The 18,463-nt window shown below is 45.2% G+C and overlaps 1 protein-coding gene across 1 annotated transcript in view; it reads left to right on the top strand.

The window, feature by feature from the left end:
- The window catches only part of PALM2AKAP2 (PALM2 and AKAP2 fusion), a 312,433-nt gene that overhangs the window by 270,999 nt on the left and 22,971 nt on the right, over window positions 1-18,463 (top strand). Inside the window, exon 7 of the mRNA XM_042780386.1 lies at window positions 8,729-11,129. Within this exon, the coding sequence (XP_042636320.1) occupies window positions 8,729-11,129 (2,401 nt within the window). The remainder of the gene's footprint in view (window positions 1-8,728; window positions 11,130-18,463) is intronic.

Here is an 18,463-nt window from a genome sequence, read left to right as displayed (position 1 = left end):
GCCCAACCTTCCTTCTGAGGAATGGCTGGTGGGTTTGAACCACCAGCCTTCTGGTTAGCAGTCAAGTGCCTTAGGCACTACGCTACCAGAGCTCCTGCCTGGGCCTAGGCCACAGCATTAAGGAAAATCCACTCCCTTCAAGCTATTTATGATGTCCCAGCTAAAAGCCTGGGCCGACTCGATAGCAAACAACAACAACAAGCTACAAGCCTGGGTATTCTGGGCAGCAAGAGCACACTGGAGCCTCAGTATTAAGTTTTCCAGGGCACACTGAGCCGGCTTCTAGTACGTTACTTGTCTGTTGTCTTGGTGGGGTCTGTGGGGTTGGGGAGTCATAGCCTCTTTCCCTGGTGTTTACTGCAGTGACTGGGATGTTGGAATGCTGAGTATTTTGCCTCTAGGTAGTCATCAGAGGCTAGCCCAGAGGGTACAGTCCCCAGACCTTGCAGGAATTTGGTGGCTCCACTTCTAGCTGGAGGGCCTGACACGAGAAAGCTAAGGAAAGGTAGAAAGATGATGCTGTCTTCTGGGAGTCTGTGTGTCTCTGGTCAGGTCTGAACAAAGAGAGGAAAGGGGTCATCAGCTTGTAAAGCCAAGTATATGTCTCATATCACCTACAAGGTTCAGGTGAGCAGACTGTCAACCAGAAAGCCAAGAAAACACTCCTTAAATCCATCTACCCTTCTTGACTGGTGTCCATATCATTTTGGAAGCCTCCTATTGATGCGAATGCTTTTTGAGGCTGTGGGATAGATTCCAGAAAACCTGGCCTTCAAATCCTTGACTGTTGCCACTTAACTAGCACAGTGATCTTGGAAAAGGTCCTCAATTTCTCTAAACCCTTTATTCTGAAGTTTTAAAATCTAATACTTGCCTTTCCTACTGTTTTAGGAGCTCTGGTGGGGCAGTGGTTAAAGCACTCAGCTGCTAACGAAGGTTGGTGGTTTGAACCCAGCAGTCACTCTGCAGGAGAGAGATCTGCTTCCGTGAAGATTTTAGCCTTGGAAACTATGGGGCAGTTCAACTCTGTCCTGTTGGGTTGCCATGAGTTGGAATCGACTCCACTCAGTGGGTTGGGTTTGGTTGGTTCTCACTGTTAACAGGCATCAGCTGATGAGTGGACTTTGAAAATGATGAAATATTCCGGAACCCAAAACTTTTGGTGTCAAGTTGTTTCCAACTCATAGAGATCCTTTAGGACAGAATGGAACTGCCGCCTAGGGCATCTACAGCTGTCATCTTTAGGGAAGCAGGCTGCCACATCTTTCTCCTGTGGGTTCAAACCACTGACCTCTTAGTTAGCAACCAAGCAGTTAACCATTGCACCACCAGGGCTCCTGGATAAAATATTGTAGTTGTTAGGTTGGGAGCTCTGGTGGCGTAGTGCCTAAGGCATTTGACTGCTAACCAGAAGGCTGGCGGTTCAAACCTACCAGCCACTCCGTGGAAGGAAGGTTGGGCAATCTACTTCCATAGTGATACCCCCTCGGAAACTCAAGGAGGGGTCACCATGAGTCGGATCTGACTTGATAGCGGCGAGTTTGGTTTGGGTTTTTAGGTACTGTCGAGTCAGGTCCAACTCGCAGTGACCCTGTGTACGAGAGAAGAGGATACCGCTCGGCCTGTGGCGTCCTCACAATCATTGCTGTGCTTGAGCCCACTGTTGCAGCCACTGTGTCAGTCGTCTCTTTGAGGGTCTTCCTCCTTTTTGCTGATCCTGGACTTTACCAAGCTTGCTGAAATACTAGATGTGTAAATAATAAAATGGAGATGTGGCCCTCACAGCGTCCCCACCAGGCAGGCTCTTCATGCTGCCTCATTTTCTTACACATTTACCTGTCCAGGTGAGCAGTAGAGACAGGCCAGGTCTATTCAGACCGATAGTGTCCCCACCTTCCTAGTCGCCTGAACCATGTGGCCAGAGCCTCGAGTAATTCTTGACTATCCCTTCTACTTCATTGCCAGAATGTGTAAAAAATGTAACTGTGTGTCTGTGCATATTTGTGGGTACATAGACAGAAACACAACCTGTAGTCAGTTTAACGCTTTTCATTTGTACAATTTAGTGACAGCAGAATGTGACTTTTAAGAATATTTTAGGAAATGACTTTGATCACTTCAACAGCAAATGCATCTTCCTCATTGTATTTAGTTGAAACTGAAGTGAACATCTCAGGACCTGTAATGGGGGATGAGAAGTGCCCCAGGGCCTGACTTTTGGCCTTTCCCGGGCCTTTTTCTATTTCTTTTTATTTATTTATTTTTCTTTCTGTCAAAGCAGAACTTTACCAGCTGATTCCTTCTCCTCCCCAAAAGAAAGGCCACCAGTTCCCAGAAAGGATTTAATATCTATGAGTCATTATTCCTCAGTCTAAAATTGCTTAATAAGAGTGAACATTTGCATTAACTGGTTTACAGTTTACATCCCACTGCCACTGAGTCCCTTCTGACTCATAGCCACCTCCATTGTGTCTCCAAAGGTGTAAATCTTTATGGAGATAGAATGCCTCATCTTCCCCCTGTGGAGCAACTGATGGGTTTGAACCACCAACCTTGTGGTTAAGCAGCCATATACTTTTATATGCTTTACCCACTACGCCACCAGAGCTCCTTATAGTTTACATACAAAACCACACTCATTGCCGTCAAGTCGGACCCAACTCATAGTGACTCCTTCTTGGGTTTCCAAGGCAGTATCTCTATGGAAGTAGACTGCCCAACCTTCCTTCTGAGGAGTGCCTGGTGGGTTTGAACCGCCAGCCTCCTGGTTAGCAGTCAAATGCCTTAGGCACTATGCTACCAGAGCTCCTTATAGTTTACATAGTGCTTTAAAATACTGTATCTAGTTTAATTCTCTTAACAGACTAGAGAAATAAGCAGGAGTATCTAATGCCTGCTTACAAAGGCATTAGATACTCTGAAGAGTTCCATAATTGTCTTGCATAAGGTCTGGTAGAACCAAGAAATGGCACCAGACACTGGTCCTGGGACACCAAGCCTTAAATTATCATATTTTCTGAAATATCTGCATCTTTTAGATGGAGAAGGGAGACCTAGACACCCATGTTGTTAATTAACCCATGCTAATTTGGCTTGTGTAACTATTAAGTACTTTTTGGTAAAAAATTGTAGCTTTAGAGGCAACCTAGTGACTAGATTGTAATAAAAGCAGGGCTTGGAACTAATTCCAACACTGACACAGACATTCTTTATTAGTAAACATTCGTTCCAGTAAGTATAACACCACTGTTTGTCACCTCAGACAAGTCTCAGCTCTCTCAAATTCTCCGTACTTATGAAGACAGATGTGGCAGTTTTACACGGGGATGGTCCTGTTCCTGGTGTTCAGTTTAATGAAACGAGAAATGCAGTGGCCTTTGGGTTGACCTGGCCTCACGGCAGCCTTGTGTGTCTCAGCCTAGTGCTGCGCCCCAGGCCTTCCATGACCCATCCTTCAGAAGGAGATCACCAGGCCTTTCCCCTGCACCACCTCTGGGGGGACTCAAACCCCAGCCCTTTGGTCAGCAGCTGAGTGTGTTAACTCTTCGCACCACCTGGGGTCTCGTTACTGGTATTGTTACTGTTATGTGCCATTGAGTCATTCCAACCTATAGTTGTTACCAAAAAAAAAACCAAACTCACTGCCATCGAGTCGGATCCAACTCATAGCAACCCCTCCTTGGGTTTCCAAGGCAGTATCACTACAGAAGTAGGTTGCCCAACCTTCCTTCTGAGGAGTGGCTGGTGGGTTTGAACCACCAGCCTGCTGGTTAGCAGTCAAGTGCCTTAGACACTATGCTACCAGAGCTCCATAGGTGTTAGACAACCAAAATACCCTGAACCAAAACCTGGACACAGGACTGTTGAGACTTCATACCGCAAAGAGCACCCATAAGTGTATATTAGCGAAGCATTCACTCTATTTGTGTATCCTGTTCATGAACAGAGCCCTGCTAGCACAGTGGTTAAGCACTTGGCTACACACTGGAAGGTCAGCAGTTCAAACCCACCAATTGCTCCAAAGGAGCCAAGACCTGGTAATCTGCTTCCCTAAAGATTACAGCCTAAGAAGCGCAATGGGGCCAGTCCTGCTCTATACTGTAGGGTTGGAAACAACTTGATGGCACACATTCATGAAGGGAATCCACTCATTTTGAACCCCACCCCTTTCACAATGAAAACGGATTTCCATCCATTATGCTTATTAATGAGCCACTAATTTCACTAACAAAAACCTATTTCTCAACTTTCTTATGCCAATTAGCAAAGCTCCTGGGGTCAGTGGGAGAGGAAGAAAGCCTAAGCCACCTGTGATACTGGCTTTCTGGTTAGACTTGGAGTGACCACTCCTGAAGTGTCTATTCCTGCTTAGGATGATTGTCTATCCTGGGATGTAATTAAAACTAATTCCAGACACACACATCTACGTTATATTGTCTATAGCCAAGTATTTTAAAGTAAATTGCAGACATCCGCACCAGCTGTTAGCTATCCCGGGAAGCTGGTGGGTGAGCAGTTGTTCTCCCGTGAGCCATTGCTGTTGAGGCCACCTGTACGACTGGCTGGGGCAGTCAGAACATCCCCCACGGACCCCTTAGCGCCCTAGTTTTCCTCTGACCTTGGAAAACCCAGATTGACGGTTCTTCCATATCTCCCTGACTTCTGCGCTGGGGCACAGTTTATTTCAGAAAGAACTTTCCAGATGATTTAATGGATGCACTTTATCTGGATCTGGAATCAGGGTCACCTCATCTGAAGCATGGAGAAAATTCTGGCCTTTCTTATCTTCAAAGGGAGCAGTAAACGTTGGTTTAAAACAAGGCATCATTTAATGATACCAAACACAGACTCCTGCCAAATGCAGACACGTGGGATTTCCATTTACCTGTTGTCAGGACTGGTGGGTTTGATCACATCAGGCCATCTCGCATGAAGGTAAATTCCTTGTACTGAGGGTAGACTCAGGAATTTGCTGTTTTGTTTTGATTATTGCCTGCCTTTACACAGATCGAGAGCCTCTTCTGCAGGATTATGACTTAGTGATGCGGAGATGTCTCTACTGGGGGTTAGAGCTGTTGCTTGCCACGGTGCGTGGAGTTTTGGGGGTCAGGAAGAAGTTTCTGAAGCTGTGGAACTAACAGGAAGGAGATATCTCCTGTTCACACTCTCCAGTGTCTAGGGATTCTTTCAGTGCTGAACCATGGCAAATCACATCGAGACCCTACACCTGGACTTTTAAGCAGTAATTAGCATTTTTTAAATTTCAGTTTCTCAGATTGTAGAAGACAGAATTAATGAGGCTGGGTATTATTTCTGACTCATAGCTAAAGGCAGTGTTTTTGACACATTGCAACAATGTACTATCAAACGGTATTCTCTGATTTTTCCAATGTTGTATAGGAACAATTATTTCTAGTTCAGAAAGTATGCCTTAGAAAAAGTTGATATAAATTTTGAGTTTAAGAAGAAAAAGCTGGCAGGACATGGCTCCTCTGTCCTCAAATGCTCAGGACATTGAGAAAGGGCGGTGCTGATGGGAGGAGCCAAAGCTTTCCTGGGGAAGGTTGGGGAGTTAGGCCACGCCCTTCCTGTCTTTGGAATTAGCAACAAGAGACATAGAAGCAAGTTTCTCACTCCTGTTGACCTGTTGTTGTTGTTGTTGTTGTTGTTGTTGTTGTTTGTCGTCGAGTCGGCCCCGACTCATAGCGACCCCTCCTTGGGTTTCCGAGGCAGTATCACTACGGAAGTAGGATTGCCCAACCTTCCTTCTGAGGAGTGGCTGGTGGGTTTGAACCGCCAGCCTTCTGGTTAGCAGTCAAGTGCCTTAGCCACCTAGACTACGTAAATTCTGAAATAGACTTACTGCTTTCTAGGAAGTGTGGGAAATTCAATTTGAGTTAAGAAAAGAGTATATTTACTGTCCTGTAGCTTATTGTTGCTGTTAATTTCATTACAGTCTTGCAGAGTAAGCTTCCTGTGTGTGTAATGAATGAATTAATGAACAAATGAACTACACAATAATTTGCCTTTTAGCTTCCATTTAGGTTACATTGCCCTATTCCTCTCTTGTCAACAACTTTTAAAACTGGTTTATATTTCAGCAGAGCAGTGAATTTTAACCATATTTCAGTCCCATTATTTTCCTACTTTTTTCCAAAAAACCAAAAGGGATTGAAGAAAAGTTGTGCTATCATGAAGATTATTAGCAGTAAATCTTTGAGTAAATTTTGGAAACTATGGGTGGCAATGGCACAGGTCATCTGATTCTCACCATAGCAGCACCGTCTCTTTTAGTTGGTCTGTTTTTCCCAGTAATAACTTTCTATGAATTTTGCTAACTTTGACCTAGAAATACTTGAAATGAGGAGCCCTGGTAGCACAGTGGTTAAAGTGCTTGGCTGCTAACCAAATGGCCAGTAGTTTGAACTCACCAGCCACTCCTCTGGATAAAAATAAGGCAGTCTGCTTCTGTAAAGATTGCAGCCTTAGAAACCCTATGGGGCAGTTTTACTCTGTCCTGTAGGGTCACTGTGAATTAGAATCAACTTGATGGTAGTGGGTTTGGTTTGGGGTTCTGACAGCCATGCAGAGGATCTGGGATGAACCCCCATGTTTTTCTGTGTCTCATAAACAAATCCATAATTACCCACTTTCCTTGGGAGGATTTTGAAATTAATCCCCTGAAAATCATCCTACAATGGTGTTTTATGTATGTTCTAAGCCTTCAAAATAGTTTAAAATTTTTATGAGTAAGAATAAGCCAGAGTCCAAGTTTGCATTGTATGATGTTAGTGAAATCCTTCAGGGGAATTCAAACTAAGTTCACAATTTACTGCTGTAATTCTCTGAGACGAACTAGAGTGCTTTAGTATGGGGGAGAGGGGGAAAATAAATAAATTATTTATTCATCCATTCATATATATATGAATATATATACAAATCATCCCAAAATTTAAACTTTAATCTTACTAATGCCAAATCACAAAATTGCATAGGCTAGATAACTGATGAAGGAGCTGTGGTGGCATAGTGCCTAAGGCATTTGACTGCTAACCAGAAGGTTGTCAGTTCAAACCCACCAGCCACTCCACAGAAGGAAGACTGGATGATCTACTTCTGTAAAGATTGACTTCCTTGGAAACTCAAAGGGAATTGCTGTGAGTTGGACTCAATGGCAGTCAGTTTGGTTTTGGTTTGAGAGAACAAATGGAGGGAAAATGGTGGCTTTAAAAAATAGCAACCATAGAGAAGATAATGTTCTTCTTGTTTAACCAGAAATTAGAGCTATCACTTATAGAGCATCTTAGAAACTGGAGGGAGGTGCCACTGACCACTGAAAGCAACACTCACATCTTAACTAAGGAGTGTAGTTTGGATGCAATCCCAGAGAACAGAACAGTGCAGTCAGTGGCTTAGATTCTTACGTGTATAATGCTCATGGTCAACGGCAGTCATTACTGTGGGGCTCTGTAGCCTTAAAGGGACCACTGAAGGGATCTACTGTGTTACAGTATTTTATTTGGGAAACCAAGAACCAAACCATACTCACTGTCATTGAGTTGATTCCGACTCATAGCAACCCCCACTGGGTTTCTGAGACAGTAAATCTTTACAGAAGTAGATTGTCCACTCTTCCTTCCATGGAGTGGCTGGTGAGTTTGAACCGCCAACCTTCTGGTAGCAGTCAAATGCCTTACTTAGGGACCATGCCACTGGAACTCCTTTATTTTGGAAAGATTTCCCAAAAAAGTTTCTTGTTTCCAGAACTGTTGCCTTAAATCTGGCAGAGAATCATAAGTTTTCAAGATTTGTTAATGCAAAAGGACTTCTTTTTCACAGTTGAGGACACACAAATAGACATCGCCTGAAGTAATTTGCTCTGAAATATTGTCATTGACTCTGGTACATTAGCTATGTCATCAGTTTCCACTTTCAAGAAATATTTGAGCAGTGTCTTCAGATGACTTAAGTCTAAATTACTTCTGTTTTTTTTTTCAATTTTTATCGTGATTTGGATGAAAGTTTACAGAGCAAATTCATTTTCCATACAGCAGTTTATGCTCATTTTGTTTCATGACGTTGATTATAATTCCCCACAGTGTGACAGCTCTCTTCCCACTTACTCTCCATGTATCCTTCCCTCCCAGGTACTCTCCCTGTCCCCCCCCCACCCCCCGCAGCTATCTCCCTGTGCAAACACTGCCCACAATTAATCACTGTAAGAAGTGTATCTCCCTGATGTAAATGTTCACCCCATATGCCTGTTAGTTGTTTGGCTGGAAGCCACAGGAGTGAGTTCAGTTCCAGACCTCAATGGTAACTAGGAGCCATAGTCTCTGGGGTCTCACCAGGCTTTATCAGTAAAGACCAGTAAGGCTGGGTTTTTTTTTTTTTTTTTTTATGATTTTGAATTTTTTTTCCACATTGTTCTCCCACTCTGTCCAGCATTTCCATAAGTCTAATTTACTTTTGAATTTAAAATGGGACTATCATTTATTGAAAATTCTCTGGACACCCAGTAAACAAAATGATGTGGAAAATGAGAGGGTTAGGTATCAGGAACCGCAGCAAAAGGAATATTTAAAGGATTATTAGAGGGGGAATCTCTATTAAGAAGAACTTGTCACAGTTAATTTTCCTTCCAGTTAGTTATAAGTTAATTTCTCAGTGTTTACCTCCATCCAAGATGTGGCGTCTAACCCTGGCTTTTGTTTCCTCTTTGTTCCAGAAGTCTCCCCAGCTTTCTGAGGATGATATCCGGCTAAAGCCCGAGGGAGAGAACCGTAGCGCCAACCTCCTGGAGCCTGCCACCAGCTCTCTTTCCCCAGACCCCCCAAAAATGGAAATTGAGGTCTCAGTTACAGAATGTAAAAGTGTTCCTGGAATCACTTTGACCCCACATTCCATGGACCACCCCTCCCCTTTCTATTCACCTCCCCACAACGGTCTCCTCACTGATCACCATGAATCCCTGGATAACGATGTGGCCAGAGAGATCCAATATCTAGACGAGGTGCTGGAGGCCAACTGCTGTGATTCTGCTGTGGACGGAACATACAACGGAGCATCCTCCCCAGAGCCTGGCACAGCCATCCTGGGGGGCAGCCCGATCCCACCTGCCCACACAGCCATCCAGCCAGCACCCACTGAGAGAGCAGCTGGTAGGCAGGCGCCTCCTCACATTGAGCTCAGTAAAAGCAACTCTGACACCATGGCAGAAGGCGAAAGAGCAAACGGCCACCCTCACGGCCAGCCCCGAGATACCCTGGGAGACAGCCTGCAGGCACCTGTGAGCCCCAGCTCCTCAACCAGCTCCCGGTGTTCTTCCCGAGATGGGGAGTTTACGCTCACTACGCTGAAGAAAGAAGCCAAGTTTGAGCTGCGGGCCTTCCACGAAGACAAGAAGCCCTCCAAGCTCTTTGAGGATGACGAGAGTGAGAAAGGACAGTACTGTGTCAGGAAAGTGAGGCCTTCAGAAGAGATGCTGGAGCTGGAGAAGGAAAGGAGGGAACTCATCCGCAGCCAGGCTGTGAAAAAGAATCCTGGCATTGCAGCCAAATGGTGGAACCCCCCTCAGGAGAAAACCATCGAGGAGCAGCTAGATGAAGAGCATCTGGAGTCACACAGAAGGTACAAGGAGCGCAAGGAGAGAAGGGCGCAGCAGGAACAGTTGCTGCTACAGCAACAACAGCAGCAGCAGCCCCCGCTGCAGTTCTGCCCGGCCCCTGCTTCCTCTCGGGAACATTCAGCCATGACTGAAAATGCAAAGGAGGACATCGTCACGGAGCAGATAGATTTCTCTGCTGCTCGTAAACAGTTTCAGCTGATGGAGAATTCCAGGCAAACAGGGACTAAGGGCCAGAGTACACCCAGGCTATTCTCCATCAAGCCCTTCTATAGGCCTCTGGGATCAATCAACTCAGAGAAGCCAGTGACCGTCTCCAGACCAGCCTCTATTGGAGGACCTCCAGAAGACAGTGCGGCATTGACAGCCAAGGAGCAGAAAGCCTGTGCCCTTGAGAGCCAGACCATGGGAGGAGGCCAGGGCAGCGCGGCCCCTCAGGGAAGGGAAGGGCCCTACAGTGAGCCCTCTAAACGCGGGCCATTATCTAAACTGTGGACAGAGGACAGAGAGTTTACAAGTGCCCGGGCAGTCCTCACTGTAGTCAAGGATGATGACCATGGGATTTTGGATCATTTCTCAAAATCAGTCAATGTCTCTTTGACCCCAGAGGAGCTTGACTCTGGTTTGGATGAATTGTCAGTGAGGTCCCAGGATACCACTGTCCTGGAGACCTTGTCCAATGATTTCAGCATGGACAACATCAGTGACAGTGGGGCCTCCAACGAGACAACCAGTGCTCTCCAGGAAAATTCCCTGGCTGATTTTTCTCTGCCCCAGACTCCACAAACTGACAACCCCTCAGAGGGCCGAGGAGAAGGTGTCTCCAAGTCATTTAGTGATCATGGTTTCTATTCCCCTTCTTCCACACTGGGTGACTCTCCATCAGTCGATGACCCCTTGGAATATCAGGCTGGTCTCCTTGTGCAGAATGCCATTCAACAAGCCATTGCTGAGCAAGTTGATAAAGTTGTGTCTAAAACCAAGGATGGAGTGGAACAACAGGGACCTGAAGCAACTCTCGAGGAAGCTGAAACCCGGCCTCCCTGCTCAGAGAAGCCTCAGAGCATGTTCGAGCCACCTCAGGTGTCTTCTCCTGTTCGAGAAAAAAGAGATGTATTACCAAAGATTCTGCCTGCTGAAGACAGAGCGCTCAGGGAAAGGGGGCCCTCCCAGCCACTGCCTGCCGTGCAGCCCAGCGGCCCAGTAAACATGGAGGAGACCAGGCCCGAAGGGGGCTACTTTAGCAAATATTCAGAGGCAGCTGAGCTGAGAAGCACAGCCTCCCTACTGGCCACTCAAGAATCAGATGTGATGGTCGGGCCCTTCAAGCTGAGGTCAAGAAAGCAGCGGACTTTGTCCATGATTGAAGAAGAGATCCGAGCAGCTCAGGAAAGGGAAGAGGAGCTGAAGAGGCAGAGACAAGTTTTGCAGAGTACTCCGAGCCCCAGGGCGAAGAAGGCTGCATCGCTGCCCTCCAGAACAACAAGCTACAAGACTGCCCCAGGTAAGCCAAGGGCCTGTTGCCAGAGACAGGGGCTGTGCAAATTGGCATTGTTGGTTCCAATGAACAGGTTTCTATGTGAAGCCTCTTCTAGGTGTGGATGGGGGACACTGGCATGAGTATTTCAGCATTTGGGGACATGCAACAAGAGTGCCAGAGCATCCTCTGGAAGAATGGTGAACCTGGATGGTGGTTGCCACTTCCCAGAGGATGGAATAGCTCCCTTTTCATTGTGGCTTTGCTTCATTGCAGGGAATTGTTCTCTTTTATTTGAAGGGACTCTCTCGGCTGAGGGAGGGGTTGCGTGTGGCACATGTGTGGGCTAAGTTCCAATCAGTCACCTTGACCCTCAGCATCTATGTTGTTGTTGTTGTTATGTGCCCTCGAGTCACTCATAGTGACCCTCCTTGGGTTTCTGAGGCGGTATCACTACGGAAGTAGATTGCCTCACCTTCCTCCCGAGGAATGGCTGGTGGGTCAGTCAGTATCTATAGTTAAATCAAACCCATCTGATTTTGGAATATGCCCTACTAATGTCTTTGAATGCTGGCTCCCTTCTCAGTGATGATAGTTATGACTCAGTGCTGCAGACTGATCCATAGGAGATATTTTGGTCCTTCTTGTGCGTGATTGGGTTTGTCTCCTTTCAAGTCACGATAAAGCGATTACTTTGGAATTGGTGGGTCATCAGACTTCTCATTTGACCATATAAGAAAAGATGGGTCTTTAATCCCCACATATTATCTGCTAGGTTGGTTTCTTGGATACTTTGTATATAGATAGTCATGTTACTTATAGTGATAATTGTTGTTGCCACGCCACTGTGGACAACAGTGTGGCTGGTAGAGTCTTTATTTCCCATGTGGATATGATAGCAGATGGAAGTTGGGAGTCTACACATCACACCATAGAGAAGTGCTGCTCAAAATATGGTCTGAGCAAGTCCATGAACTCTTTGTTACTGGTCCATGCTGAGATAAGCATACCAACACCCTCCTCACGCCATTGAAGGCTCCACCACTGGACGCCAGGTCATCCATCTCTGCCTCCCCCCCCACCACCACCACTAAGCCTTTCTTACCCAGCTCTGGCTCACCCAGCTCTGGCTCCAGCACACTGTTCTGGGCCACTGTGGCTCTTCCCATTTCCAGTGCAGACTTCCATGTTGCTCAGCTCTATCTACTGGCTTATGGACTAAATTATTCAGGAAGGAAAGAGAGGGGTAGAGGAGGAACACAGGGTTTTGTTGTTTTTTTTTTTTTTTTTTTTTTTTTGATAAGGTTTTTCTTTTCTGTGGCAATGGTCAGCTGAGTGTTGCAGGCAAAGGAAACTTTCAGGGGAAGGTTTTGCCAATGTGTAACAGTGACTGGTTGGCTTTTTCCAAAGACCTTTAGTTATCAAGTTCACTCTAAGTTCTTTGTTGTGGGCTGGCCTGGCACAGAGATGTCATCATGTAGGTATTGTAAGAAATCTGTGCCACTGGATTTCAGCCCAATCTGGGGAGCGTATTTCACAAGCAGTGACCCTAAAGGACATGCATAAGAGCCTGCAGTCCTACTGATGGACAGGCGTTCTGCAGGCATCTCAGCTTCTTATCACGTGTGAGGCCAATAGCCATGGCTCTCCTATTTCTGCCAGTTACAGCCCTCTCCACCCACCTACCCTTCCTTTGCATTGTTTCATTACAGAACCTTCTCTCAAGTTTACATGCTCAGTGGGAATTTTGTGTTTTATCTACTCCATCTCTTTATTGAACACTTTGCCATATTGTCCCCCTACTTTACTCCTACCATATGAACAGTTGTCTAATCTAAAGATCCTTCTGTCTTTGCCCCTGGTTTTCTGACGTGGGACAGACAGATGGATACAGGGATGTTGGTTGGTTGTCTGTCAGGCTTCCCGCCAAGCCTGAGGCTGCCTTAGAACAACTTGGAGTTCAAATTTTTCCCCCAGCATTAATTGCCTCAACATTTCCTTCTACGCTAATTGCCAATCTCATCCCCCATATCACATTGCCACAGGATTGGTTTCTGTCCCTTTGAAGGTAATTCATCTGTGCAAGTCTGTACACGGTTCCATTCTGGTTGTCACATTGTGCACAGTAATGATACTGACATGTACACCTCATTGCTTCACGTTTAACTTAGAATACTTCAAGGATGTAGCAGGGCTTCCCAGAATTACTACATGAATTGAAAGAATCTGAATGCGAATACATTATTTTTCTACCTATGCCAGGAAACGATTAGAATACTGCTTGGTCAACCAGCCTCTGCATATGTGATCAAAGAGGAGGCTGACATATATTTTTAAAGGAAGAAGATTCATTTAAATAATTCACAATATTCTGTGTCAGTGTTTGTATGACATTTGTTCATGCAGAGATGAATAAGACAGACATAGTTCCTGCTCTCAGAGAACCGACAGTTCAGAAAGAAACAACAGCAATCAAGTTTGGCGATTCCATGATAGAAAAGCAAGGAGACTTGTGGGAGCACATGACAAGGACAACTGCCTCATTTGGATTATAAGGGATATCTGTCTCTGTTGGGAATCCACAGTATCAACTGAGAACTGAAAAAGGCATAGGAAGTGGGGGAAGAATGGGGTTGCTCTAGTCAGAAGTAACAGCAGCTACAGAGCCCCAAAGGAAGAGAGAACTTGGCACATCTGAGACATTTCAGTAAGGCCAGTGTGGGTTAAAGGAAGAGCTCTTAAAAAACAAAGCAAAAGAAAAAATGGGTTGGAGCCAGACAAAGAAGAGCTGCATAAATCATGTTGTGGGTTTAGAATTTAGACCTAATCCTGGGGTCAGTGGGAAGCCAGTCAGGATTTTCAAAGGGAAAGTTATCTCCACAGATACCAAACTGTCCTGCCTTCATCTGTGAGTTGAATGAGACTCATCTATAGTCTTCCTGCTTTAATGAGTCCATTCCACTGGCACGTATCATGCTCTTCCGACGTACAAACTCTGCTGAAGGCAAGTCGCCATCTTGGGGAACGTCCTGTGTGTTATGTGAGAGGCCATACTCCAATCGTACACACATGTGCACCTTCTGCCGGTAGTACTTAGAAGCAGAAAACAAAGGAACTACAATAGCAGGTGCACAAGCCTGATTTGAAAGGATAACCCATGCACTGCTATAAAATGCCCTTGAAGAGAAAGCCTATTTGGGGAAAAACCCCAAACATTTTATTGAAGTTACAATTTAAGACCTTTTCAAATGCCTTTTCTTATCTGGAATGTCAACAGACGGTTCTTACTTTAGTGTCTGTGATTTTTATTATTAGCTGTGCTGGTTTCACTTCCAAGTTTAAGGCATGCTAGAGAAACTCAGTTAGTTAGGTGGTGATTCGTTTTTTATTATTTTGAAATAGTTTCAGTTTTCATATTAGATGAATTGATCTACCAAGTTACGTAAGTAGCCCTGTGGGATGGTACCTTAGAAGGCTGGATAAGAGTCCCATAACTTGTGGTGTCTATTCATGTTGTATAATAGGCAGAAAGATGTGATAGTTCCACATCTTATAGAAATAAAATTGACAAGGAGTTTCAAGGTCTTTTATCAGCTTGGATCGAGATTTCACATGAGGTCATCATACATTATTATAAACATTGTTTACTACACTATTATAAACATTGCTTACTGGGCCTTGGGTCTTTTTTTCTCCCTCACCACATGATCTTCAAATATCTTAAAGGAAAGTCCTGTTGTTGTTGTTATGTGCCTTCGAGTCAGCCTTGACTCATAGCGACCCCTCCTTGGGTTTCCGAGGCGTTATCACTACGGAAGTAGATTGCCCAACCTTCCTTCCGAGGAGTGGCTGGTGGGTTTGAACTGCCAGCCTTCTGGTTAGCGGTCAAGTGCCTTAGGCACTATGCTACCAGAGCTCCTAAGGAAAGCTCTAGACAGAAAATTATTTATGTCAGCACAGTGTTTGTGAAGCAGGGCTGAGTGGCCAGTTCCATGCTAGTTTGGCCAGGTGAGGCTTTCCTACTCTCATTGAGGGGCCCTCGTTGCTTCTGTGTTTGGAGCTGGTGGAAGAGTCCATCCCAGGCCTGGTTCAGCAGTGTGCAGTGCCTCCCCTTCCTACAAGGCAGACACTGAGTGCAGCTTGTAAGGGCTCCATCTCTCTTTGTGAAGGTAGCCAAAGCTCAATGGGGAGCAGCCTTCAGATGGTTATTGTTCCCTACAATATTTCCTGAACGTTCTAGTGACATGAGTCTCATTTTGGTACCTACGATTTACACACTTGGTAGATCGAGTCAACATCTAGTATGAAAACTGAAACTATTTCAAAATAATAAAAACTAATCACCACCTAACTAATTGAGTTTCTCTAGCATGCCTTGAACTTGGAAGTGAAACCAGCACAGCTAATAATAAAAGTCATAGGCACTAAAGTGAGAACCGTCTGTTAATATTTCTGATATGAAAAGGCATTGGACACAGTGGCTGCAGCGATGGGCTAAGGTATAGCAAGGATCGTGAGGCTGGCCCAGGACCGGGCAGTGTTTCGTTCTGCTGTACATAGGGTCACTATGAGTTGGAGATGACTCAATGGCACTTAACAACAACAATGATTTACCCCAAAGCCTTACTCTGTATGATACCAGTTATTTCACACCCAGTTTCTCATTTCATCCTCCCGACAGGCCTTGTAAGATATAATATGAATTATCCTAACGCATGAGGATTTACTGATTTTAGAAAAGTAAAAAAGTGCATATACTATGTTTTAACACACCCAGTAGGGTCTGGGGGAGCATCTTATAATCAAATTAAATTTTTGCTCTAAGACTGAGTCCCATTAATAAAGACTCCGAAGAGCCTTATGTCAGTTCTGGTCAAGTTTTGCTGCCAAATAAGGTACAGAAAAAACTTGGTTTTCAGAGAGCTTTGGGATTTTAGAATTTTGCACAAGGGTTTCTGGGCTTGTAGTAGTCCGGCCCTTTCAGAGAACTCAACCCTAGGTCCCAGAGAGCTGGGATAACTTTCCCAAGGTCACTGAGCTATGAAGTGGCAGAGCCAGGTTGCAAATCCAGGCTCACTTGACTTCAAAATCCATATTCCTTCCATTGTCCTTTCCTATCACCTCTGCTGAACCTGACCCCCTGCCCTTGAGGTATGTGAAGTATATAGTGATAGCCTGTGTCTCCAACTTACAGTCATAGAGCTTGTTTCCCTGACCATGTTCCCGGGCTCAGGCCTGACCCCTGCATTCTCTTGGGTCCTTCCCACCCCTCCTTTCTGGAGCCACGTCATTCTGGATTCCTGCTAGCATTGGCACTCATTGGTGGGTGAGTTGGACTCTCAGTGGCCGTGCAATGCTATTACCCTAGGTCTGGGAGGATTCCTTTGTGCCTTGAAAACGTAATTCCAATGCTTCATGTTAGAATAGGCAAAATTGCTGGCTCAGTATGGGAGACCAGTGCACAGAGCTGAGCTGTGGGAAGGGATCAACATGGTCTCTGTCAGCCATCTAGCCTGGTTGCTTTTGTGGGTTCTTTCTGAAAGTTTATTGCCCGGGAAGAACCTTACACGTTCCCACCAGAAACAGGCTCATTCCCTGAAATCTTTGAAAGAACTGGGTACTCACATAAGAAATCAATTTCATATTTGAGGATGGGCAGGGATAAGTGACCACTCCATTAACTGAGCACATTTGATGTAGTAGGGTCAAAATCAATTACATTAGTTGCTTGGTAGTCACTAAGAACCATGACTGCTCTCTTACATTTTAAGACCAGTCTTTCTGCCATGCACTGGAACCTTCTTGTGTAGTATTTATCCAAAAAAAAAAAAAAGATGTTCTTTTTAAAAGTGCACACCGTTTTAGTGGGCAGTGCCACCTCAGTGGAAGATGGTTCCTTCCCTTCCCTTCCATGTGGGAGACATGGGTTCGATTGCTGGCCACTGTCCGTCAGGCCCAGCCACCAGCTGTCTGTCAATGGAGGCTTGCAGGTTACTATACAGCTGAACAGGTCTCAGCAGAGCTTCCAACTACAACAGACTGGGAAGAAAAGGAAGAGAGGCTTGGTGATGTGCTGTAGCTGGAAAAACACTGTGGACGACATAGTCTGATCTACAACCAGTCATGAAGATGGGGCAGGACCAGCCAGTGTTTCATTCCGTTGGTCATGGGATTACCGTGTGTGTGTGTGTGTGTGTGTGTGTGTGGTGGGGAGAGGGAATGGTGGGGGTGGTGGGGGATGATAACTCAATGGCAGCTAACAAAAAACACATGCCATTTGGAAAAGAATTGGTAAGAAAAGGCAAGATTGTAGTCAAGCACTGTTTAGCAAGGGGTGGAAGCATGTCATGAAACCAGTTCTCCCAAAATTAAAGAATTCAAAGTGAACTGTAGTGGTTAAACCTATCAGCTTCACTCTTGAAGACACATGGACACTAGTGACAAGCTTTTGGTCATAAATTTTGGGCAGTAGGACTTTGGAAAAAATAGGTCATCTCCAACCAGTTTTGTTCCCTTCTGTAACCAGCCTTTGCTGTCATTACTTATTATGCTGGGTCTTCTGGCCTGTCCAAGGGGGATTGGAATTTGCCCCCAGGGGTGCTCCTTCCTACTGGGGAGAACCACATAGTGTGCTCACTGCCTCAAGACTCCTGCTTGGCTCCCCCACCCTCCAAGCTGGGGGAGGGGCCCCTAAGGCCTGGGCTCAACCACATGCAAAGAAAGATGCATAATCTTGGGCTGAAAAAGAAGACATGAATCAAAGGGCCTAACTCCTGGCAGGATCCCTGCTCTAGACTTCATAAGAAATATGATCTAATCAAAGCCAGGCTTAGGAGCGGGATGTCCCTGTGACTGTTGGAGGTCAGGGCCGGATATGACTGTTTCTTTTAGCTGTGGTCTCTTGCTGTGTATTTCCCTAAGGACTGGCATTTCAGATCCATTTGATCTTTCTGAGTCGACTGCTACTTAGGGATGCGAAAAGAGGGAGTAAGGGCAGGACAGGCTATTAGAGCACCAAAGAATAAATTTGTATTTCATACAATGATTTTTGATTTTTCATGACCTTGAAGGTAAAATTCAAAGGTTTCCCAAAACTTGTATGCATCTAACATCACAGGTATTCCCAATTTCTCTCTCTTTTATGTCCCATTTCTCAACTACAAATCCATACCTTAATGTAAAAGATTTGGTCAAGGAAAATTATGTGCCTAAACGTGACAGTCACTTCTCTGGATTCATATTTAAAGTTCAAATCCTGACTCCACTGCTTATTAGCTGTGTTACCAAAGTTACTTGACGTCTATAAACCTGTTTCCTCGCCATTAAAATGGGAATAAAATAGTACTAACCTCTGCCCAACC

Source organism: Orycteropus afer, unplaced genomic scaffold (genome assembly GCF_000298275.1).
Source record: "Orycteropus afer afer isolate SDZICR_OR568_19922 unplaced genomic scaffold, OryAfe1.0 scaffold00037, whole genome shotgun sequence".
Lineage (NCBI taxonomy): Eukaryota > Metazoa > Chordata > Mammalia > Tubulidentata > Orycteropodidae > Orycteropus > Orycteropus afer.
Note: the sequence above shows the minus strand (reverse complement) of the source record. Positions and strands in the feature narration are given on the sequence as shown.